Source organism: Phlebotomus papatasi, chromosome 1 (genome assembly GCF_024763615.1).
Source record: "Phlebotomus papatasi isolate M1 chromosome 1, Ppap_2.1, whole genome shotgun sequence".
Classification (NCBI taxonomy): Eukaryota; Metazoa; Arthropoda; class Insecta; order Diptera; family Psychodidae; genus Phlebotomus; species Phlebotomus papatasi.
The window spans coordinates 100966973-100992046 of record NC_077222.1 but is presented as its reverse complement, the minus strand read 5'-3'; the positions used below and the strand labels follow the sequence as shown (position 1 = coordinate 100992046).

The 25074-nt window shown below is 32.9% G+C and overlaps 1 protein-coding gene across 2 annotated transcripts; it reads left to right on the top strand.

Moving 5' to 3' along the window:
- The first annotated feature begins 52 nt into the window (after window positions 1-52).
- On the top strand, window positions 53-24758 carry LOC129810149 (phospholipid phosphatase 3-like). Of its 2 annotated transcripts, XM_055860452.1 has the most exons (6): window positions 53-336; window positions 4708-4898; window positions 23358-23509; window positions 23580-23797; window positions 23860-24160; window positions 24229-24758. In XM_055860452.1, exons 2-6 carry the CDS (start codon window positions 4853-4855, stop codon window positions 24355-24357), a joined length of 846 nt encoding a protein of 281 aa, XP_055716427.1. In that variant the 5' UTR covers window positions 53-336; window positions 4708-4852; the 3' UTR covers window positions 24358-24758. The 2 variants fall into 2 exon arrangements, with proteins under 2 accessions (XP_055716427.1, XP_055716425.1); XM_055860450.1 differs by lacking the exons at window positions 53-336; window positions 4708-4898 and adding an exon at window positions 19791-20160.
- Window positions 24759-25074: the final 316 nt, after the last annotated feature.

The window sequence follows — 25074 nt, the reverse complement described above, 5'->3', positions numbered from 1 at the left end:
GAACATAACGTCTCGTCTCGAGGATATAACAGCATGAAATTGTAAAGAGAATGCCAGTTTGCTTTTATCAGTCGTCGAGCACCATCTAAATTGTTGCTAAAGACAGTGCATTCAACCAGACAAAAGTGAATTGTTACATTTCGTGTGATCTTATTGTATGACTCAAGCATAATTCCTAACATATTTCCTCCGCAAACATGCGGGACTTATATGGATTACAATGAACTTAATTAACCAGACTTAATTACACCAAAAAAAGGTTGTTCCAGAAGCATAATTCAATTTTTGTGGACTTCACCAGTTGACACAATTCCCCAACAGAATCCACTTGGTCTTGTGAGTTAATAATCAGTGTTTAAATTAATTTTTTTTGGAAAGAAAAAAAAGAAAGAAAGTGCTTTTTGCATTCATTATATATTCCAGGAAACTAATCTAATACGATAAGACCTATTTTTGCGCGCAAAATTGTCTGCTTTGTGCCGAAATTCAATTAATTGGCCAGACATCTCTGCTCAGAGTTTCTCAAACTCATTTTTGCGAAATGAAGAAATCCGAAAATATTCTTATATTATTGATTAAGAGCAGCTTTCAGAAGATTTGTAAAAAGTTCAAACCTTGAGAAATCAGGCACTATCGATTTAGGTAAAATAAAGGAAGGGAAGGAAATCGTACCAGATTTAGAACAGTTCAAAATGTTTCCCTAAACGTGCTAAATATAGTAAAGAAATAATGCAAATAAACCAAATAATTTCTTATTAAAGCTAGGTTCGAATTATATATTTTTGAAATTGTCCCTTTGTCTAATGCGTCCATTGCCGTCTTAGCCTTACTTTCAACCCTCAGGACAAAATTACGAGAAAGTCCCTGTATTGGCTGTATAGCCTTGCATCTTACAAATTCCCATTAGGGAAGGTTTTAAAGCTTGGAATGAAGATATCTTCATCCAACTCGATTTTTTTCCTTCTATTCTCAATGAATTAGATCTATATGGTGCTTTGAAGTAACCATGAGGTACAGGCCTACCTATTTATCCCCTCAGATTAGAAATATTCTGCTTTTCAACTTCGATTTGACGAGTTGAAAATAATCAGAATCAGAACTTTGCCAAGCCTTCCAAAGTCTCGTTATACAAAGCAAAGTAGAGGTATGATATATACGGTGGCGGCCAAAATAATAGAATCACTTTGCAAAGCTTATATTTTTTTTACTTTTGTATTTCTTCCCAATTTGTTTTTATATTTCTGAAGTAGAAATCTTCAAATTATTAGAATCGTAGAATAAGGGTTGTTTTGGCCACTAGTATTTTACACAGAATACGTCAATAGTGAAATTCAGTTCGGTCAAAAAAATGTAAAACTGTCATTTATGGTTTCTAAATATGGCTTTATTTAAACTTATTCGATTTATAGACCACATTCTTTAATTTAAATGAAAGTGATCTTATCGTGTTGTTCAAACCAATTTTCACTATCGATTTGATGTATTCTGTGAAAAATAGAGAACTCTAGCGGCCAAAACAATACTTATTTGACATAATGTAATTATTTGAACATTTCTATATCAAAATTATTTCAAGGAATTGGAATAAACGAAAATGCTAAAGGTAAAATAAGTTTCTTTGCGGAGCTGATTCTATTATTTTGGTCGCCACTGTATATGGGTCCCGGTTAAAATCCCGAAATCCAAAATCCCAAACTCTTAAAAGTGTCATAGCTACTCCCACGACTGCACCCGCGCTTTCTGGAGGCAAAGGGAAATTTTCTGTATTTGAGAAATTATTCTACACATTATCTTCCATATAATTTCATCCTTTTCAGGATTTTGAACATTTGGGATTTTGGCTTTCGGAATTTTGGCTGCTTTCGGATATAATATACCGTTGGTATCAGATCTCCGGGACTCAGAAATGAGGAAGAGATGGACGTAAAGAAGCATACCATTTAAAGTTTGAAAACCTTCCCCTCTACGTTGAAGTAAAACGAGCAAATACCGTAAGAGAAAAAAGCCTAAAGGCCTAATTAGGTTCAGATTGATCCTAGGAAATATTTAGATCCTAAGATTTGACGGCAAAGAATTAGCCTAAATTGTTATCGCAGATGCGGGTAACTTTACCACCTGCTGTTCGTAAGCTTTTCTTTAATTCTAGCACTTAAGGATGGTCTTAATTTCACTGATCCGATCTAACATGTCCGATCGGTGAAGACACAATTATTGAATTCTAGAATTAAAGAAAAACTTACGAACACTAAGGGGGGCAAACATTGAGAGTTTTGAATCAAGGACTAGTGGTTTTTCCATAAATCCTCCTTGCCCGATCCTTTACCGTCAAATTTTACGAACTAATTATCTTTAAGGATCAGCCCGACTCTGTATGGGCTTTAACTCCTGATAGCTTTATAGAAGTTTTTATTATGGTTTTTATTATAAGTAAAATCTAGTGAAACTAATAATGAATATACAATCCTGTCGGTATTGACTAAGATATATACCCTGTGCAAGTATCTAGCCTCCAAAACCGTTCCGTTATCTAGTATCCAAAACCGCTAAGAAAACATTTCTGGTGATTTAAAGGAAATTCGAACACAGAACTTTTGCATTATTAATGCTTAAAAGCTGTCCGACTTAACCCATTGTGTTCCCATTGTAATGTGATACATTACAAAATTATTTAAAAATAAAACATAACACGGAAAAATATTTTTTTTTTTAGTTTCGGCATTTGAAATTAAAAAGACTAGGGTAACTGTACAAAATCTCGGCCAATTTGCAATTTCGGCCACTTCTTTTTTTCCTCAAATTTCTATGATTTTTTAGTTTTTGCATAATCTATAGATTTTACAATGCAAAAAAACAAAAATGTCGCTTCTACGAACGAGATGATGTGCAAAAGACTTTGGAATAATTCCGAAAAGACAAGAAACTATGAGAATCAAGTTGGCCGATATATTACCCAAAGCTACGTCTAGATTTTTATTCATTTTAAAATGTATTAAGAATGTTTTTAGAGAAAACAAAGATGATAAACTATTTACAAAGTTCCAATCAATACTCCTCAAAAAGAAGCAACAAAAAATAAATTTATATTTAAAAATATTACTTTTCAAACTCAAGACTTTGGCAATTGCATGCAACTATGCCAAAAATTGGTACAGCACCAACGCTGAGTCGGCGGCGGACGCATGGTATAGGGAATTTTTGTAAAGACACATGTTGGCAAATAAATTACATACATTACATGTTTATTAAAAAAAATACAAACTTTTACGAACTCTTTCGTGGATTGTATGATTTACGAGCATTTTGTAAGTCCCCTGTAGGAATTCACAAACATTTACGAACAATTTTACAAAATATTTTTTTGTGTAGAAAAGAAAAATTAAAAATCATCAAAAATTAAATAAATAGGACATCAGGTGAGAGAAGCGAATATGTACATATCTTCCAAGAAGTTGGGGACGTGATAAGAATAGATAGCTATCTATAGTTCTTAAGGTCGATTATATAGATTTACATCTATAAGGGAAGATTTAGACATGTAGATTATACGCTGATCTATCTTCGAATTCTAGCAATGTAATGGAGTATAAAAAAAATTTAATTAAAGAAACATTTCTGGATCTGGACATTTGCAAAATTAAATTAATAGGGTAAGTGTGCCAAATTTCGGCATAGTTGCATGCACGCGCTAAAGTCGCAAGTTTGAAATGCAATACTTTTATTACAAATTGATTTTTTTTTGAACGTTTTATAAGGAGTGTTGCTTGGAACCTTGTAGACAGTTTATCGTCTTTATTTTCTCTAAAATCATTCTTAATACACTTTAAAATAAATAAAAATATAGACAAAGAATTGGTAGCCTATTCCGGCCATCTTCATTCTCATAGTTCCTTGCCCTTCCGGAATTCTTCCAATGTCTTTTTCAGATCATCTTGTTCGTCGAAGCGACATTTTTTGGTATTTTTTGGATTGTATAATCTCCAGGGTATGCAAAAACTAAAAATTCATGGATATTCGAGGAATAAGAAAGGTGGCCGGAATTGCAAGCTGGCCGGAATTTGGCACACTTACCCTAAAAGATTTTATATATTTTATTCCAAAAAAATTGTACACCTGACGAATATAATTTTTGATGAGTACGACAGTAAAATTAATGGTTATTAAATTTTTAAGTAAAGCAGGTGTTGCAAATTAAAAGTTAGTATATACAAAAAAGATATCTGAAGTTCACAAATAATTTTTTTTAGAAGAATATAACTATCTCTAAACTTTTACTAAATTAAAAGTGTTTAATTGATAATGAAATTAAAAGTTATATTCAAAATTAAAATCATCATTAAAAAATATGTTTTCGTGTAAAATTTTAATTCATCCATTAAACTTTTTGCAATAATCCTTGTGAAACATTAGAATGTTAAGCAAATTAAAGAAAATGACGATTAAAAAAAAACCTTGCCACTCTATATCATCTCAACCACACTGGTTGAGGCTCAAAGTGGCAAAACCACATAATAATGCAATTCAGAGTTGCATTAAATTTCATGCACAACAAAAGTTGACGGAGATGTGAAATCCAAGACAGTTTCTTTTTGAGACAAAAGAGGGAATGCAGAGAGCATAATCTGTTTTAGAAAAATTCTGTGTTCTTTTTACATGCGACACTCTTTAACCCTCTTGACTCTTAATCTTTCTCTTTTAATCTAATTTCAGGGCCATCAATGAATGGATTCTGTCCATTTTTCCCGCTCATGACACTATCAAATGACTTCTTTCCGATATTAGTAAGAAATCTCGCACCAGATAGGGTGATATCTCATATTTATGTCATAGAACTGGCTGTATTATCCAACTAGTAATGTTGTCACCGAGTATAGCTTTGGATGTTATTATTTGCTTCCTCTGTGAGTATTCCAAATACATAAATATGTTTATGAATTGGACAGAATTTTTCAGTGCAAATGAGAGAAAATAGGTTCGCCCACGAGAGCAATTTTGTAATTGGTGTGAGGCAGTCACACAGGAAGAAATTTGTCTCGAAATCATGTAAAATCGCACTAACGTCTAATCAACATTTAAATGGACGTATTCTTATACCAACGATGTTTTCAAATGAACTTACAAAGCAATGTGCTGCGTTGTTGTAAAGAAAATTGTGGTTAATGGGATAACTGAAGATGGTTCTGAATTAAGATTTATACGATAACATTGCGTACATTTCTGTATCAAAGAATTCTTGAAGCTTCAGGTCATTGTGTGATTAAAAGTTATTCTGAGAATCTCAATTGTACTCATGCTATAGACATCTTTATCGTAATCGAAAATACATTCTAAACCGACTTGTTATCTTATCTTGCAATATTTTAAAAATTCCTAGTTAAACCAGGAAAATTCGCTCAATTAAAATAATCTAGATGGAGATAAAATTGTACCTGGTAAGGTACAAGAAAAAATTCAGAGGTTAAGTTGGTCAGTAATTAGCTGCTGGTAATAATAACGTTATTAACCGAAAGCAACAGGTTTAAGTACCCATATTTTCTTTTAATCACAAGATCTAAAGGACCAAATAAAGTTTTTTCGCATATTTTATTTAAAATTTTATGACTAATAACTTTAGACAAAACAATTCATATTTAATTATTCCTCTTATAAACCTAGAGCGGAATCATCTTGATCGCAAAACACTTACCAAACGGTCAAAGACCAAGGACTCTATACCGTTTTAATAGATTTCAAATGTTTTGAATTTTAAAACCCTTATTATACACTGAGTGAGAGAAATCCGAAAAAGTTAAAATAACATTCCGGAAATGTTAATTTTACCCTGCAGTATTGATCCGAAATCGGTGTAAATATTATGCTTTTTAGGTGTATTAGGGGTTAAAGTTACCCTTTTCATGTTAATTTTACCCTTAAAAAGGTGTAAAATTAACATAAAAAATGTTGATATATTTTTACACCTAAAAATGTGAAAGTTATGAGGAAAGAAAGTTAATTACACCCCCGTTTTTTTCTCAGTGTAGGAAAGATTCAACTAGGGAAACGTAGGCATGGTTCGCACACAGTGAACCTTCAAATTATGTGAATTTTCTCTTTGTTTGCAAAGAGCTACTCATGATGTTATTAATTATCTATCTTATGGCCAAGACATGATGAACTAGCTCTTTCCAACCAAAGAGAAAATTCTCATCCATTGAAGGTTCACCTATGTGCAAACCGTGCCTGCATTTCCCTAACTGAACTAGTTGAATATTTCCTAATAACGATTTTTGAACTTCAAAATACTTGAAATCTATTAAAGCAGTGTAGAGTTCTTGATTCTTATCCGTGATAGTAAGGACCCAAATTAGACTCAGGCAGATCCTCTAGAATATTTAGCCTGTAAAATTTTGCAAGAAAGATTTTTCCCAAATGGTCATACACTGAGGACTTTGGATTATATATTAGAGTTCCTTTGCATAAATTTTCTTTACCTAATACCCTACTGTCCAATTTTACAAACTAAATATTCCCGAGGATCAGCCTGAGTCAATTCAGGCCCTAAGGATTTTGCGATTTTAGGTGTGATTCCTTCTAATCACACCTATTTTAAAAGAAAAATACATAGCAATTTTTAAAACAAAAAGATCTACATGGGGATTATCCGAAGACTCCAAGTCTCTACCTCTAACCATTCAGTACCCAGATCTCAGAGCATAATGACATCTGCCCCTTAGAGAAATTTATGTCTCCCGGAATTTTCCAAAATTCTTTTCTTTTTTTTTTAAGTGAAAAAACTATTTTTTAAGGCACTATTTCCTAACCTTACCATCCTAGGTGAACCTTAATCTTACCATTGAAAATGGTAAGATATTTACTAGTTACAAAAACATTTCCTTACACTATTTCTTAGTCCATAAATTTTCCTCAAACGTGTATGACATTTTTAGAGCGGAGGAAATAAAATTTTATTTAATTTGTTTTATTTTTCACGTAATAATCCTAAAATATGTAATGATTACGCGCATTATTTGCGTATTTTTCCAAGAACTTTAATAAAAGTTCATAAGTTTATAAATAAAAAAACCAAATTACTCTTAACAACAAGAATTTTACGACCTATAATTCTTCTACCGTAATTTTCTTAATATTGTATAGAATATCCGCACTGAGATAAGGGCTTTAACTAAATGAGTAAAAAGTTATAACATAATTTTTTGTCAACTGAACTTAAAAAATACCTTCTTTGTGAATTCCATCCATTTAAAAAATACCATCCGTTTTTCATTATATCTTTTAGTTTAGGCGCAAAATGCGAAAATATAAAAAAAAAAATTTAAACTCTTTTCGCTCCTAAAATTCACATTTTATTTTTTTTTCAATTTTCTAAATTAAAATTTACAAAGTAGAATGACATATCGTCAGTTGGATCAGCAATTGTCGTAACTTCCTCATCACCTCATCAGCAGTTCTTGTGTAGTGAGTGTACTTTCATGTTTTTAGACAAAATGCTGATGAGGTTATGAGAAAGTTACGACTGATCCAACTGCCGATATCTTTGTATAAAAAATAAATTTATTTTAGTCAGATTGCTTTAAACCGGTAGTTTTCTTAAATATGGAAATGAGTTTTTTTGCACAAATATTTTTTGTTGCTTTTTCTCTGACCTGTCACACAAAACTGGGGAGAGCAACTAAACGATGACTCAAAATTACTTCAAACCTTCAGAAGATGTCAATAAGACTACGACCGAGGATACTATAGCAATTTTAAATCAATAAAACCATTATTGTCGCAGAAAATGCAATTTTTGTAATGATACTCTGGAGTGACTCCGAAACGTTAAAGGGTTAACAAAAGTAAAGAAAAAGGGGCGCCAAAGCGTCCCAGGCTTTGTGAAGTGCTCGAACTCGTGACTTAGATGATATCCCTCAAAATTACTTTCACATCATTTACCATTTACTGGTTTTCAACCGATTTATAAATCAGTCGAAAGATCCCACAAAATAATTTTAAGAGTACAGTAGACTCTTCCAAATTCGGGCATTTGGGACCGAAATGACAGACGAATTAGAGTGAAATTCGGGCATCAAATTGTTTGAAATGTAACGATTTTTTGTTTACCTGCATACTCATATTAAGTTTACATGCGCATATTTATTGTAAATTTCATGAAAACCCCTTAATAATGCAAAATAACATCACAAGTGAGATAAAGCATGGCGAATTTGAGCATATTTGCTTCATTCGATAATCATAATCGAACTCGAAAAATGTCAACAAACTTTTTTCAAATTCAACTGCTGCCCGAATTAAAAAGTAGCCCGATGTTAAAGGAGCCGAATTAGCCAGAGTCTACTGTAATAAAATTGATTTCCGGACCAAAATTAGTAATCAGTTCATAATTGGTTCATTACCGCTTCACAACCGATTTGAACGAATTTATAAATCTCTCAAAACATTACCCAAAATAACTTAGAACAAAAATAGCTGAATTTCGAATAAAAATTAGTTATCAATTATGAACCGGTTCATTAACTATTCAAAACCGATTTTAATCGGTTCAGTTTTGTCGGAAATTCCAAGACCTTTCCAACGGTTGACAACGAGCCCAAACTTTGCGTGAAATTTGCGTGTAAAAAATAAAATTCAACCCTTTAACGTAATTGAAGGCATTAAGGAAGTCTATTTTGAGCAAGACAATTATAAGAGGTTTAAGTCCTTTACAAAAGACTTAGAACATTTTAATAACGATATTTGTCCTGTTTTTCAAAAAACAATGAATATATTAGAACAATTTTGGATCACTTTATTAAAGAAGTTTCTGAGGTTATTGATTTATCAGTTGTTTGTTCATGAATTTTTGGTCAAAACCAATGCCGTAATCATACCTCAGCTGCCGTTTTTACAAGAATTGCCCCTAGGGATTTTCTTCTCCATGAAAATATAGTGTTTTGTCACGATTTAGGGGACAAACACCATATCGTCGGAAGAGTTTAAAACCATATCAAAACGTGATTATCATAAGCATTTCGAGAATTGGAAAAAGCTCAAGCATAAGTGTATTAAATCTGAAGCAAATTATGTGCCGGATACACTTACGACTTAAGCCGAGAGACGGCTTAACGTAATTATAATAAAAATAATGATTAGGCTACAATTCCCATCAGTTTCCCACTAAGGCGTCTATCAGCTTAAGCCGTAAGTCTGTCTAAGGCGTTACTTTAAAGGAGACAAAATAGATTTTAAATATTCACCTTAATTTTAGTCTTCGAGACCCACGTAACCTTTTAATAGCCAGACTTCTTGTCAATTTTAGAGAAGCCGTTTTTATCAACCCTATGACTTTTCTTATAAATTCCTAATTCATTTTATCATAAACATCGATTTAAACAAGAAAAGAAATAAGTAACTTATTGAGAAAATGACCTTTTCCCAGAGGTACCAATTTTACCAGAAATTTATGATATATACGACAGCCCCATGATCCGATTAATATACCTGTATCAACTGAAAAAAAATTCGCAGAATATATTGATAAATTGAAAATAATATAGCAATAAATAACATATCGCAATTAATCGTCTCAAGTAATTTTGCTGTCCAACAATATTTTTATTTATTCTGCAAGGAAAGACTCTCGCTTTAATGCAAGTCTGCTACACATATCAAGATAAATTGCCAACCATAAATAATTTTTCTCCCAAAGTGCAACATAATTTCCACCACATTACCATTAGTTCATAGTAAATTGATAAATGTTTTGCCAGTTTTGAGATGAAAGAGTCATTCAAATACTAAACATCCGGTATCGATTGGATGCTAAGTGGACATCAATAGATAAATACTTATTTATACTTTCACGTCCAACTTTTATACGGCAATTGCTTTTCAATCACACAAAAGCATTCCATTGTCGATGTACACTTGTAAGTAATTATTGCTGCAAAATGTTTGATAAGAAAATCCTATTGGCGGGAGATTCATACGCCTTTCTTTCCTATAAATCTCAATGTGTGACACAAAAGGCACTTAATGGACTTTGCTGGGCACTTACTGGAAAAGTGTGAAATAATTTTTTGAATAAGTGCATAGAGATATCTTGGAAATATTGTCTCAGACTCAGAACGTTTTTGAATAAAAAAGCCATAAAACTTGAGTAATAGTTAACAGTCTACATTATTTCGAGTTGAGGCGTTTACAAATTGTTTATTTATATACGTGACAAAATCTAATTAAAACTATTTTTATTGAATTGAAAAAAAAACAGATCAACCAATTTTATTGTATAAGATCTGTAGAGAAATTCTGGTTTTAATTGTAAGTCAGTAATTTTTTATAACAACTGTAGCTTATGGGCTTTGTACAGAAATTTTCCGGGAATTGGACTCAGAATATTGATAGAAATTTAGTGACGAATTATTGGTGAATCGAGGGTAATTTACTTCAAAAATATTAAATTTTTAAATAAAGGGACAGATAATCCTAACCGGCTTATGTAGGTGAGATTCTTAACGTGAGCTAACTCGGAGTGCATGCAAATTCGATTTAGAGCTGAAGTTGGGAGACGCCATTCAGTTATCTTGAATCAAATTCGTGAAATTATGCAAATTTTGTATTTAAACCAAAATATCAAGGATTTGGATGAACTGGCAGAAAAGTGATATATGGGTGAAATGTAGACCAGAATGTTCTCTATCATTTTCCTATAGAACATGATCTCATCGATTACTTAGAAGCCAAGATAAGCGAGGTTTTTTGTTTCTTAACTCGTTTTTTCATCCAGAGTGCCCCAAGTAGTCATTTGTTGAGCTTCAACTATTTCAAAGAATTGTTGTATTTTGTGGGACTTTCCATTTAAAACCCTATTTTAAGTGTCTTGGTGGAGCAGAGGCAGTCAAATTGGCATCTGAGTGATTTCAAAGCGTTATTATGGGAAAAATCATTTTTTTCACACTTAAACGGCAAAATCGGAGTGATAGCGTAGTCTGATCGGAAAATGATGTATGGATGAAATGTAGAGACAAATGTATTCTACAATTGTGTCGAAGTAATCATCAAAATTGGTTTAGCGACAGTCGAGATAATTGAGGTTATGTGATATTGAAATTGGTTTTTCGACTGTGGCGCCCCTGGTGTTGGTCCCACGAAGTTCAAATATTCTAGAAAGTTGTAGCATTTGGTGAGATCTTTCGTTTAAGCCCTCATTCATCAAAATCGGTCACATAGAACCGGAGATATGATTTTTTGAATTTTGTGAACTTTGACCCCTCATATCTCCGGTTCTGTTTTAACCACAGCGCGCTTACGCACCATTTTGGAAACGTCCTAGACTGGACTACAACATACTAAAATTTCATTAACTTGCACAATGCCGTTTTTGAGAAAAGTGACTTTGAATTTCGATGAATTTTGACGCTATCACAGCGCCACCTGTGGTGACTTTTTGAACTTCCATCTGAAAGTGCTCATCGAGACGAAACCAAAAAGGTAAAATTTAGGTCGCTATGTTAATTAGAACCGGAGATAGAGGCCGGTCAATGTTCGAACTTTGACCCCTTATAGCTCGGGTCAGGGGTTATGGATCGACTTAAGGTTTTTTTTGTTTGATAGGTAGAATCAACGGATACAACATACTAAATTTTCAGCCCGATGCACAATGGAATTTTTGAGTTATTTAACTTTTAAGATTTAAAAATTTTCTTTTTAATAATAGCGCCCCTAGCGGTGGTTTTATGAACTTGCGATGTTAGAAGGGGAAGTGGCATTTCACGAGAGCTTTCCAAAAAGCCCTCACTTTTTAAATTCTGACAATTAGAACCGGAGTTATGGCCATTTTAAGAAATTTTTTTTGGACCCTTATAGCTCGGGTCAGGGGGGTCGGGGGACCTTAAGTTTGGTATTGATGAAAAGCTCTAAGGCCCAGCTATAACATACTAAAATTTGAGCTCGGTCGATGCCATAGGGGCGGAGCTATTGAGAAAACAAAAAAAGGGGGGTCTTCAAAATGGCGGAAGGAGGGGTGGGGGGTGGGGGGTATATGCACCAAGTTGCAATTTTCACCCGATATATAACCTTTGCCGAAAACCGCAAGTCGATATCTTTTTTAGTTTAGGAGCTATTAAGCTCCAAAGAGCGGCCGGCCGGGAACGTAAATTAGCCACATATATATTCGTGATCAGGAAGTGCTGAAACACATTTTGGCCAAATTTGAGGTCGATCGGACGACATGAAATTTTGTTAGGATTATAGTAGGTGAGATTGTTAAGAATCTCACCTAATAACTCACTGCAGTTTGTAGAAACCGTAAAGCGGTGTTCAAATTCAAGGTTTAGCGCAGTTTAAAAGTCTTATAAACCTAAATAGCGACGATTTTTATGAGGTCATTAGAATCTAAAAGGGGAAAGTGGGTTACCTTTGAATTCAGACAACTTTAAAATTAAGCTTTTTTCTTATAGAACTGAGCCTAATCATAATATAATTTAGCTTGACAATGGCTTTGTGAAACCAAATTATATTATGATAAGGTCCAGTTCCATATAAAAATAGGAGAAATAAACCCTATTTTAAAGGTGACCTAATTATTCAAAGGTGTTGCACTTCCTCTTAGGACCTTTATTCTTAATAGTCCAATTATAAGTCAAAATTTTCCAAAAGCTCTTGGCTGCTAAAAAATTAGAGAAAAAATAAGCCCATAAACGGTCTTCAAATTGGAGATTTAACTACATTCCCACCTGTCTCTAAATTCTTAAACGAAAACGTGATCACTGAATTGAAAGTAATATAATTTGTTGATTGCAAAGTAAAACATTTTAGTTAGTTTGGAAAAACTTTGACGAATTCATTAAGCCACAAAAACAAATTATAAATCTGAATCTTTAAATGTTTTTTTTTTCATAATTTCTACACACTTACAAATACCTAATATGACTAAAGTTACTTTAACAACCGTCTAGTAATATATTTAGTAAAGTAAATTTATATTTCATCTACGCATTACATTTAAAATCTATGTAATTTTTCTCAAATGTGCAATAAAATTATTTCGTGTGATAATTGTATTACAAACTTTGAAAAAATGTTTTGTCAAATTAAAAAGAAGACTTCGTCAAAAGGATGTTCTTCCATTTAGAATTCTACGCAAAAGTTTTGTGAAACCGGTGGCAAACTGAGTCCTGTTAAAAGTTTGTCAAAAGAATGTTTCTCTATACAAAAAGTAATAAAAACTTTTGTCCAATTGGTTAGTAACATCCTTTTGACAAAATTTTAATAAAATCCATTTTTCTACTGCACAAGAAAGCTGAATAAGCTTATGGTAGCCGAGATTCTTTATAGGAAACCTCAGGATGCTTGCAAAATTGCGACATCGAAATTTCGAAAATCGATTTTTCGATTAATTGAACTCTTTGTTAAATCGAATGAAGTTGGGGTGTCCGTAGAGTTGTTGCATTTAACGAGAGCTTTTGAAATCACCAAATTCTTTCAAACCATTCAGAACCGGAAATATCATTATTTAAAAATTAAATTTTTGACCCCTTCTAGTTCGGGTCCGGGGGTCGGGGGGAGTAAGTTTTCTTTTTATCGAAGGGTCTTAGGTCCAGCTATAACGCACTAAAATTTGAGATCGATCGATGCAGTAGGGACGAGTTTTTGAGAAAACGAAATTTGGGGTGTTACATAATGGCGGAAGGGGATGAAGGATGGATCTGTTATCACTATCTGATGTCGTCCACCCGATATTTAATCTTTGCCGAAAACCGATTGTTAATTATCTCTTTCCGTTCTCTCGCCAGAAGCGTTTGTAAGTAGAATCAGCCGGACGGCCGCAGGGTTCCGGAAATCGGATTTTGACGGGTATGATATTTGTGATCTATGAGAGTCAAAACGTGTACATTAACGGTTCTTGGCATCCCAATTGATTCTCTAGGTTTCTTTAAGATTTAACGGTTTCCTCGACAGCTTCGGAGGCACTCGTTAGTTGTTGAATCTCTGCTCAAATCCTAAATATATTTTTAAATTCGAAAATACCCAATTTTGAAGAATTCTTCCGGGTTATTCAGGATTTCCTAGTGTAGTTCGAAAAATTTTCCGAGGTCTCAAGAATTTTTCTGATTATAAGTAGATATGTACAGTAGACTCTCGCTCAAATTGGCTCTTTTTCAATCGGGCGAAAAATTTTGTTGACAATTTTTACGTTTGTTTTTGAAGAAAATTTGCTTAAATTCACTTTAGTTCCTCTTGTTTTATCGTGATTCTTTATAATTGAGAGTACTTCTTCGTAGTTTTCACCTTTTCCCATATAAAAATCTTAGGAAATCTCACAGTTCCAAATTAGAAACGATTATTCCAAATTACCCAATCTTATACGGGCTCAGACCTAAGGTTTAGCTATCTGGCTTAACTCCTCTAATTCCTTATCAAGCATGATTTTTTAGGACATTGTTGTTTAGGATTGAATATTAAGGGCAAATGATTCATAGATTTTGGAAAATCAATAAAAATGCTTGTTATTAAGATTTTCGAGACCTTCGGGAACTACACAGTAAAAAAACTAACATTATTATAGTGTGTAATCTTTCACACCATTATTATAGCGTTAAATTTGGAAAAAGTGTTTATTTTAAAATTGTTTATTTTAAAGTTGTTGAATTTCAATATATTTAATTTAAAAATTGTTGAATTTTTATGTGCAAACTCGAAAATTGTTAAATTCTGTTTATATTGAATTTTCATTTCATATCAAAGATTTTGATTTTTTTGCCTTCTTACACAATTCTAATGTTTTTCCTGTACTCGGGATCCCCTCTAATGCGAAATGATTACATCTGATGCTCTGATCTTCACGATATACTTATTATGCATATAAATATTCGATGTTCTGTATGACTTTTGTACAATTAACAGCATTTCGACTGAAGTATAAGTCTTAAATGGAAATTGAACAATTTTTACACAACTTTTGTTTAAAAATTTAACAACTTTGGTTGAAATACACAAGGCTTCCCACTATAATAGTGTGAAAAAATATGATCAAACTATAATAGTGTTCATTTTTGATCATGTGACAAAAAATACCATAAAGTTGTGTATTTTTTAACACTATAAAATGTGAAAAACTATAATCATACTATAATAGTGATAACGGTTTTTATTTTTTTCAATCACGAAACTATTCAACTATAATAATAGGTAAGGTAAGGGGCTGTATGTCGGCCACTTAAGGATGGGTTTTATGAAAAACTTATGTAAAAGGACATTTAATTTGCCTGTTTTGATCAAATTTTCACCCTAAGTTGTAGTATAGATCTTTGTCCATCTGATTGTACACTTTATTTGGAGATAAAATAATTTTAGATTATTAAAAAATTAAAATGTTTTAAAAATGTATAGTGTTCCTCAATTCGGCCACTTCAATATAAGCGTTTCTCTACTCGGCCACCTGGGGTTCCTCTAGTCGGCCACCCATTTTTCAAATTTTAAAAGCCCGTAACGTTTTTACGGACTAGAAAAGGATATTGAGAAAGAAAGAAAGAAAACCTTTAAAGAATAGTAATTTTAAGAAAACAAAAAATTGTAAGGGAAAAATTCTTTTTATTCTTTTATTTAGCCGGCCGAATCGAGGAACATGGCTTTAAAATTTCACACCTTCACATTTAAGATAGAAAATTAATATTTTTATCAATAATGAAAATAAATTTATTGCACAGTGAGTTAGTTAAAGTTCTCAACTTGCGGTTTGACTCAAAATTTGACTGCTAAAGTAATCTGTACAGGTAATAAATCGAATAATTCTTTGTGAAAAAATGTCGTGAATATTATAAAGAACATCAAAATATGCTGAAAAATTACCAATATTGCTTAAGGTAAATTTGAATCCTCTGACTTTTAATAATTTTTTTTAATGTTTTGTGTCTAATTTCATTTGTATTCTCGGTCATTTGTGTTATTTATACAATTACTGACCTTATGATGTTATAAAACTCCTGGAATATTATTGCAAAATTATATAATATGAATAAATAATTCCACCGGCCGACTTGAAGAACCCATAGTGGCCGACTTGTTAAACGGCCGACTAGAGAGTACCTTACCTTACACAAAAACTGAAACTTTATATAAAGAGACAAAGGTACTTCCTATAAGACGAATTATTATAGTACAGCAAATCTTACACACACAAAATAAAAAAAATAAATTAATTCATACACAAAGTCAATTAGAAATTAATACACAGGAAAGAAGACAACAAGGGGATATAATAAACATACGTTCTAAAACAACTAAATATGGAACAAAATCTATTACATTTATTGCCATAAAAAATTACAATAATTTACCACAAAGAATGAAATTGAATTTTAATCACCAAACTGTAAAACATATTAAGAAATTGCTCAATGAACTTTTGTAAGCGTCACTCTGTTAGCTTGAATTGGTTGCAACTCATGTCACAAAAAAAAACTTATTGTAAGTTATATTATAGCCTTATGTTTAGGAAACATTGTATCTTTTAGGCATGGAATAAACTTCAAATTGAATTGAATTGAATTGAAACATTGTTTAAAAAATTTTAACACTATAATTGTGAGAAATTTTACAGAGATCACAATTAAATAATTAATTTATCTGATTTCACACTATTATAGTGTTAAAATTTTACACATTTTCAAATTAACAACATTGTTGAGAATTTTTCAACTATAATAGTGGTAATTTTCAATCACGTGACAATTAATTACCAAAATGTTGTGTATTTTTTAAATATTTTTAAATTAAACAACTAAAATGGTCGATTTTGCACTATTAGTAAAATTTTACACAACTTTTTACTGTGTAGGCTAAACCTCCAGTCTGAAGCTGGCCTTACCCTAATACCAAAAGTAAACGGGTAAATACTAGTAACTATTTATGATACTCTAATCAATTTTGAAATTATAGGAATTACAATTCCAAGAAATTTATCGAACGTACCTACTATCTCTCGTCTCAAGACCTTCATAGACTTTCCCTGTGCTTTCCTTAACTTTTCAAAATAACACACAGGACTGATAACGTTAATAGACAGGTTGCAGTTCGATTCTTTGATAAGGTACAGGCAAAATATATTGCCTGCTGAACTTGTGTTGCAAGAGTATCATGTGAAACTGCATACCGGTTAATTAATCATTTGCTCAAAATTACTTAAAGTGCAAGGCTGAGATATGCACAATCTTAAACCCTTGTCACACATTTCCTAAACATTTGCTTTTGCGCCAATTTGCAAACTGCACATCGCGCGTACATCAAAAAGCATTATACCACGTGTGAGTTAAAATGTTAATCTTGAAATGATGTTTGAGTACAGAGTGTTTCGTAAAAGCTGAAAATATCCAACATGTCATACGATTTACACACACGCGAACGAACCAATGACAAAAACCACAACTCTTTTTTCTTTTTGCGTTGGTGTTAAAATCCAGGCACGAAACGCTCGTACAATTTTAGTTAAAGGTTAATAATAAATAAAATTGGCTGATAGGTCTCATTCTCCTAAATTCGTGCCTGAGCACTACGTAACATACATAACAGCACTTCCAAAATTACAAACGTAACACATTTTCTATGTATTCCGTGTCAGTTCATTGAGGAGTTCAGACTGATTTAGAGTGTAGAGTTTGATGGGAATAGTGCTAAAAGGTGTTAAATTTTAATGTGAAGAAAGTCATTGAAGTGCATCTTCTGCATTGAACGTCGCATTGAAGAAGAATAAAGAGAATTTGTGAATATTTTAAGAGTGAAAAGGCACAAATACAGTGTTCCAGCATGAGATTAGCAAAGAAACAAAATTGATTAGTGTCTCAAAATACATTCATAAATCAGTCGCGCACTCAGAAAAACTGCTATCTAATTTTGTGATTTAACATAATTTTATAACGATGACTATTGGTTCTGCAAATTAGATGAAGGGAAGAAAATCAATAGAATTTTGCAATCAATCCTCCGCTAGAATATTAGGTGAGATTCTTAACAATCTCTCCTACTATAATCCTAACAAAATTTCATGTCCTCCGATCGCGCTCAAACTTGGCCAAAATGTGTTTCGCCACTTCCTGATCACGAATATATGGGGGGCTAAGTTACGTTCCCGGCCGGCCGGCCGGCCGGCCGCTCTTTGGAGCTTAATAGCTCCTAAACTAAAAAAGATATCGACTTGCGGTTTTCGGCAAAGGTTATATATCGCATGAAAATTGCAACTTGGTGCATTGACCCCCCACCCCCCACCCCTCCTTCCGCCATTTTGAAGACCCCCCTTTTTTTGTTTTCTCAATAGCTCCGCCCCTATGGCATCGATCGGGCTCAAATTTTAGTATGTTATAGCTGGGCCTTAGAGCTTTCCATCAATACCAAACTTAAGGTCCCCCGACCCCCCTGACCCGAGCTATAAGGGTCCAAAAAAAAATTCTTAAAATGGCCATAACTCCGGTTCTAATTGTCAGAATTTAAAAAATGAGGACTTTTTGGAAAGCTCTCGTGAAATGCCACTTCCTCTTCTAACATCGCAAGTTCATAAAACCACCGCTAGGGGCGCTTTTTTTAAAAAGAAAATTTTTAAATCTTAAAAGTTAAATAACTCAAAAATTCCTTATGCGATCGGGCTGAAATTTTAGTATGTTGTAGCCGTTGATTATACCTATCAAACAAAAAAAACCTTAAGTCGATCCATAACCCCTGACCCGAGCTATAAGGGGTCAAAGTTCGAACATTGACCGGCCTCTATCTCCGGTTCTAATTAACATATCGACATAAATTTTACCTTTTTGGTTTCGTCTCGATGAGCACTTTCAGATGGAAGTTCAAAAAATCACCACAGGTGGCGCTGTGATAACGTCAAAATTCATCGAAATTCAAAGACATTTTTCTCAAAAACGGCATTGTGCAAGTTAATGAAATTTTAGTATGTTGTAGTCCAGTCTAGCACGTTTCCAAAATGGTGCGTATGTGCGCTGTGGTTTCAATAGAACCGGAGATATGAGGGGTCAAAGTTCACGAAATTCAAAAAATCATATCTCCGGTTCTATGTGACCGATTTTGATGAATGAGGGCTTAAACGAAAGATCTCACCAAATGCTACAACTTTCTAGAATATTTGAACTTCGTGGGACCAACACCAGGGGCGCCACAGTCGAAAAATCAATTTCAATATCACATAACCTCAATTATCTCGACTGTCGCTGAACCGATTTTGATGATTACTTCGACATAATTGTAGAGGACATTTGTCTCTACATTTCGTCCATACATCATTTTCCGCTCAGACTACGCTATCACTCCGATTTTGCCGTTTAAGTGTGAAAAAATTGATTTTTCCAATAATAACGCTTTGAAATCACTCAGATGCCAATTTGACTGCCTCTACTCCACCAAGACACTTAAAATAGGGTTTTAAATGGAAAATCCCACAGAATACAACAATTCTTTGATATAGTTGAAGTTCAACAAATGACTACTTGGGGCACTCTGGATGAAAAAACGAGTTAAGAAACAAAAAACCTCGATTATCTTGGCTTCTGAGTAATCGATGAGATCATGTTCTATGGGAAAATTATAGAGAACATTCTGGTCTACATTTCACCCATATAACACTTTTCTGTCAGTTCATCCAAATCCTTGATATTTTGGTTTAAATACAAAATTTGTATAATTTCACGAATTTGATTCAAGATGACTGAATGGCGTCTCCCAACTTCAGCTCTAAATCGAATTTGCATGCACTCCGAGTTAGCTCACGTTAAGAATCTCACCTACATAAGCCGGTTAGGATTATCTGTCCCTTTCAAAGTGTGATTTTTGCCACAAAAATAAAACACTTCCAGCAAGTCATTAATCTCAAGAGTTGACAATTGAGTCGTTGGCGAGTATTTAAAGTCCATCACCACAGATGATTTTACACCCAAGAGCAACTTCAGTATAATAGGTCTTTATGCAAAAGTACACAAATGATTCTTTCACTATAACATGTGATTTAAAACAACCAAAGAGGCACTAAACGAGCTAATTACAGAGAACACAAAAGTCTTCACATAGGGAAATATTAGAAATCGTGCACTAGAATGCTTATGTACTACATGCCAAGTCACAGAATATTTAACTTAGAAATAATTCAGGAGAAATTCAGACGAATTCCAAAGATAAATAAAATACTTGCAGGTGAGACATTATTATTTAAATTTTTTGTCTATAAACATTAATTCACATAGTAATACCAAAAACGAAATATTGACTCAGCAAAAATGACGAAAATGTGCGAAAATTACTTTAAAAGACAGTACTGGGAAATTCATTTATTTCGATCAGTAAAAACTTTATCACTGGATCAAAAGAATTACTTATAAAATCTTATGGGTCTTTTATATCTAATTGCTGTTTGACATCAATAATACGTCACGCTAAAACTTATAAGTGAGCTTTATATGAGCTTTATGATAGGTAATGGGTAGTAGGGCGATCGCCTTATAGTGCAAATGCCCTGAGATCTAAAGATCGCGAATAGACTCAGTCTAATCCTTGAGAATAGTTAACCTGTAAAATTTGGCATCAGAAGGATAACCAATACTATCGTATTGTTATAATTCTGAAAGAAGGGAAGAACAGGTAGAACCTTCCAACAAAAAGGAAAACAAGACGAATTGACTTTACTTCTTAGTCTAAGGGCCTTGACAGACATGAGGATTAGCCGAGAGACGGCTTAGCGTAATTATATTAGAAATAATGGTCAAACTACATTTCCATCATTTTCCACTAAGTCGTCTCTCGGCTTAAGTCGTAAGTGTGTCTAGGGCATAAGAAATAATTTAGGCTCAAAGGGACACTTTAAAGACCGATGCTAAGAAAGGTTCTCCCTCATAAGATAACCCTCAAACAAATCGGGGTAGATCATTCACAAGTTTCGTCTACAAACAAAATCAAGCGCATCTCCGAAAACTTCAAGTTCTACTGCTTAAGAATCGTTCAAGAGTTGAACTTTGGACAAAGGAAACACGGATTTTGACCTGGACGTATCCTCCTTTATTACTACACATACGACGTTTCGGAGCTTTATGGCTCCTTCCTCAGGTATGCAAGTAACTAGTGGGAAAAGGGGGGTCAATATAAATTTTCACTACACTTTATTCACAATTGGACGAGATGGACATCACAATGGTCAGAACGATAATCGTTCCACTTATCTTCTGACTCAATGGTCAGAACTTACTTCAATTTTTTGTATATTATTTTCACATAGTGCCACCGAGTATGAGATAAGGTAATACGGTAATGGAAAATTTGCGTAAGAATTGCAATGAAAATTAATTACATTAATGAACGTAAATTAACGAAATACGGTGAGGCTACGGCGAGCATTTTATTGTCAATCTGATTCAGCCCTTACTGTTTCCTTTATTAAGGACACCAAAACAAACCTCTAATAAATAGAGAGAATGGGTACATCAGACTGACCAGTAGCAGTGGCTGACCTGCTTTGGCATCACACTAATACACTAATAATAGTAATAGTAATAATATGGGTTGCTCACAAGAATTATAGTCTAAAGTTAAAAATTGTTTTTTTGTGCAAAACGCACATTAAGTCACAACACTATCTTGACTTAAGATCATAGTTTCAGAGATCGTTGCGTAAACTTATTCTACATTATGTTTAATCGCTAAATATTAATCGCTAATTGTTCTCGAGGATCAGCCTGAGTCTATCTTATGCCAGACACTCTTACGACTGAAGCCGAGACACAGCTTAACGTTACTATAATCATTATAATAATCAGATTACATTTCCATCAGTTTCTAACTAATCCGTATCTCAGCTTAAGCCGAAAAACAGCTTAGTTAGTGGGAAACTGATTGGAATTTAGTAAAATCATTATTCTGATTATAATTACATTAAGCCATCTCTCAGCTTAAGTCGCAAGTGAGTCTAGAATATTAGTCTTAATCTCCTTTAATTTACTGGAAATTATTTTGGGATTAAATAAGTTCGAATTGCATCCAGTGGGCTTTCGAAAACTTAGTTCCTCTATGGAATATTGTTCTAAGATTATTATTTATTATTATAAGAATAAATAAGGCAACTGTCGGAGAACTTTAATTACAGTGCGACTTTAATTCTGTCAAAGATCAACCCCTAAAAATTTAAAACACAATTGAAGATTATAAAATTCTAGAGTAATACAAAATGCGATACAAGTTTTATTAGGTAAAATTCTTAGTCAACTTTTAACTATAACAACACTATAATACCTTAGAAAACTGCAGAAACACAAGAATTAAAGGAGATAAAAAAACATGTCAATGTTTGAATATTTGAAAATTAAGTCTAATAGATTTTTCTGATTTTAATAAACAAAAAATAATAAAAAAAATGATCCATAACTAATTAAAATTAATAAAAGTATAAGCCATGGAATTAAAAGTCAAATAAATGTTTGAAGGGTGCATATATTACGAAATTTGAAACTTTACTAAATTTTGGACAGCTTATAATGTCGGACACTTTCTTGTTTCTTAAAACTATAATTTTTTTTTCAATTTTAAAACCAAAAAACAAAAAAGCATCGTTTGTGCAATATAATGTTGTAGTAAAATATTTAGAAGGGTTCTGAAAAGTCTAGGGGCAAAGAGATCTTGTCCGATGTAACACACAAGGCAATATTTTAATACTTATTCCAGTAAGAATAATTTTAGAAAGAAACAAGTATGTTAAATAACATTTTAAGGCTCCAGTAAACACTCTTGCACTTAAATCTTCTCATTTCGTATTCTTTTTTTCATTATTTTGAAAATGATAAAATCAAAATATTTTATAAGTATTTTTTTAATAAAGTTTAAAATATCTTAAATACGCGGTATGACATTAAATTGTTCCACTATTCTATGCCACTGCATATTGAAATTTCGTTGTTAAATCAGTAATTCTTGTTTACTGGTTCAATTTCGTATTTTACTAACCGAATCGCAGTTATATTTTTATTCTCAGATAATCATTATAAGATTGCAAAAACCTGAAGTGTTTTAAAAAATTTGTTTTTACATCTTTTTTTATAATTCTTTGTAAAAGCGTTGAATTGTGGAACAAGATTTTAATAAAAAAATATTATATTAAAATTCTGTTTCAAATTTAATCATAAGGGGCTATAATTTGTTTAATATATTTTCCAAAAAATCTATTGAATATTTATTTATACGGATCACGCCTAAAACACGCCAAAACTCTATGCGATTTGTGGTTTGATTTACGCAACAAGCATTTGATAACTTACACAATCGATATTTATTATGAAAATTTTATGACTTTTCAAAGCCCTTATCAAACGCTAAGCTTTATTTACTTTTAAACTTAATAATATTTTCAGTTGCTGCATGGTTCGCTGTGATTGAAGGTGGATGGTTTCCCCATACGCAACGTGAGTTCCACTGTCGAGACCCTGCCCTATCCTTTAAGTACAATGGAGATACGATTTCACCAGCAGTTCTTATACTTTCTACATTCTTACCCTTTTTCATAGTAAGTCTTTTTAAAATCAAATTTTAGATTAAGCCTTATATTTATTTATTTTTTAAACTTTTTTTTTTAGTTATGGATAACCGAGGCTATATTAGCCAAACCAGCAAACCTCAAACTATCCCGTACGAGGACATCCCTTAAGAAGGCATTTTATTTTTTTAAGAAATACTACATTGGCATTATAATGAGCTTGGCAATAGTTCAGACACTTAAAGTCGTTGTGGGAGGATTACGCCCTCACTTTTTCTACACATGCCGTCCTGATGTTATGGATGTTTGCCAGCCAGGGTAAATACGAAAATGATTCGGAATTTAATGGAAGTTTAATAATATATCCTTAATCTTTCCAGGGAACTCATATTTCGCTACGTGTGCAAAAACACTGAACCAAGAATATCTTTTGTCAAAGATAGTCAGAAATCCTTCCCTTCTGGACATTCAGCTGTATCAGCTTTCGAAGCCCTATTCATCATCTGGTACTTCCAGAAGCGAATTCCAAAATTGAAAAGTATTTTACTTGTACCACTACTTCAGACTATTTGCATATCTTGGGCATGTTTTTGTGGACTATCCAGAGTAACTGACCATCGACATCATTGGTATGATGTCCTGGCAGGGTTTATCATAGGAATCATAATGGCTTATTTTAATGTAAGTTCAAACTTTCCAAATAGATAAAAAATCTTTGAAACCTAATAATTTCCGAAATGTTTTTGCAGTGCATGGTTCTTTGCAATAACTTTAGAGGATGTAGGCAAGCTTCAGATCCCGAACCAGCCTCTCACAATGGCATCTTAATCAGAACCTCTATCAAAGATCGAGAAGAAACTACTCTCAACCAAGTATAACAGGAAGATGATGGCGAGAAACATTCTCGATTTTGCTGTGATATTAAAATCTGTATTAGTAATTCGTATTTATGGGATTACGATCACAGACTTCAGAAATTTTTGTAAATCCAATTAAAGAGAGAGAGAAGAAGCAACCAAAAGAACACAATTTTGTAAAAAGAATATTTATAGGTATTATAGATTGCATTTCTAAAAGTATTACGATATTTTAGGGTTTTAGGCTGGCAAGGCTGGTTTTTAGGTAGATTTTAAATAAATTGTGAAGGTGTCACAAATAGTCTGAAGCTAGGCAATATTAAAAAAAATAATCATTCATAGAGAACAATCACGAAGAAAAAGGACTATTGCAAAAATGATGAAAATGTCAATAAACTCAAATAAATGCTTTTTAGATTTTATCAGAATGTTTATTATTTACAACACGCGTTGGATCGAATGAAGAAGAAATTGAACAATGGTCCCCTATAGGGTTTTCTTTCAACCAATTTGGATGTTATCGTGATCTCTCAACATTGTTTCTTGATCGGCCCTTTAGCTTTTAAACATTCCTCAAGTACACTTCCCAGCAGAAGGTTCATTCGTTGTCTTAATCGAGTTTCATGGATTTATCAAAGAGTAAGTTTTAAATTACAGTAGAGTCTCTCAAATTCGAACGATTGGGGGGTATTTTTGACATTTCTCACCTCTCAAATTCGAACGATATTTTTAAAACTA

Excerpts from the sequence above, each read along its gene's own strand:
- LOC129810149 (XM_055860450.1), top strand. The coding sequence starts at position 20,064 with ATGCTTATGTACTACATGCCAAGTCACAGAATATTTAACTTAGAAATA. Across the intron at positions 20,161-23,357 it reads GATAAATAAAATACTTGCAG|TTGCTGCATGGTTCGCTGTG; the intron begins GTGAGACATTAT and ends TAATATTTTCAG. Across the intron at positions 24,161-24,228 it reads TCATAATGGCTTATTTTAAT|TGCATGGTTCTTTGCAATAA; the intron begins GTAAGTTCAAAC and ends ATGTTTTTGCAG.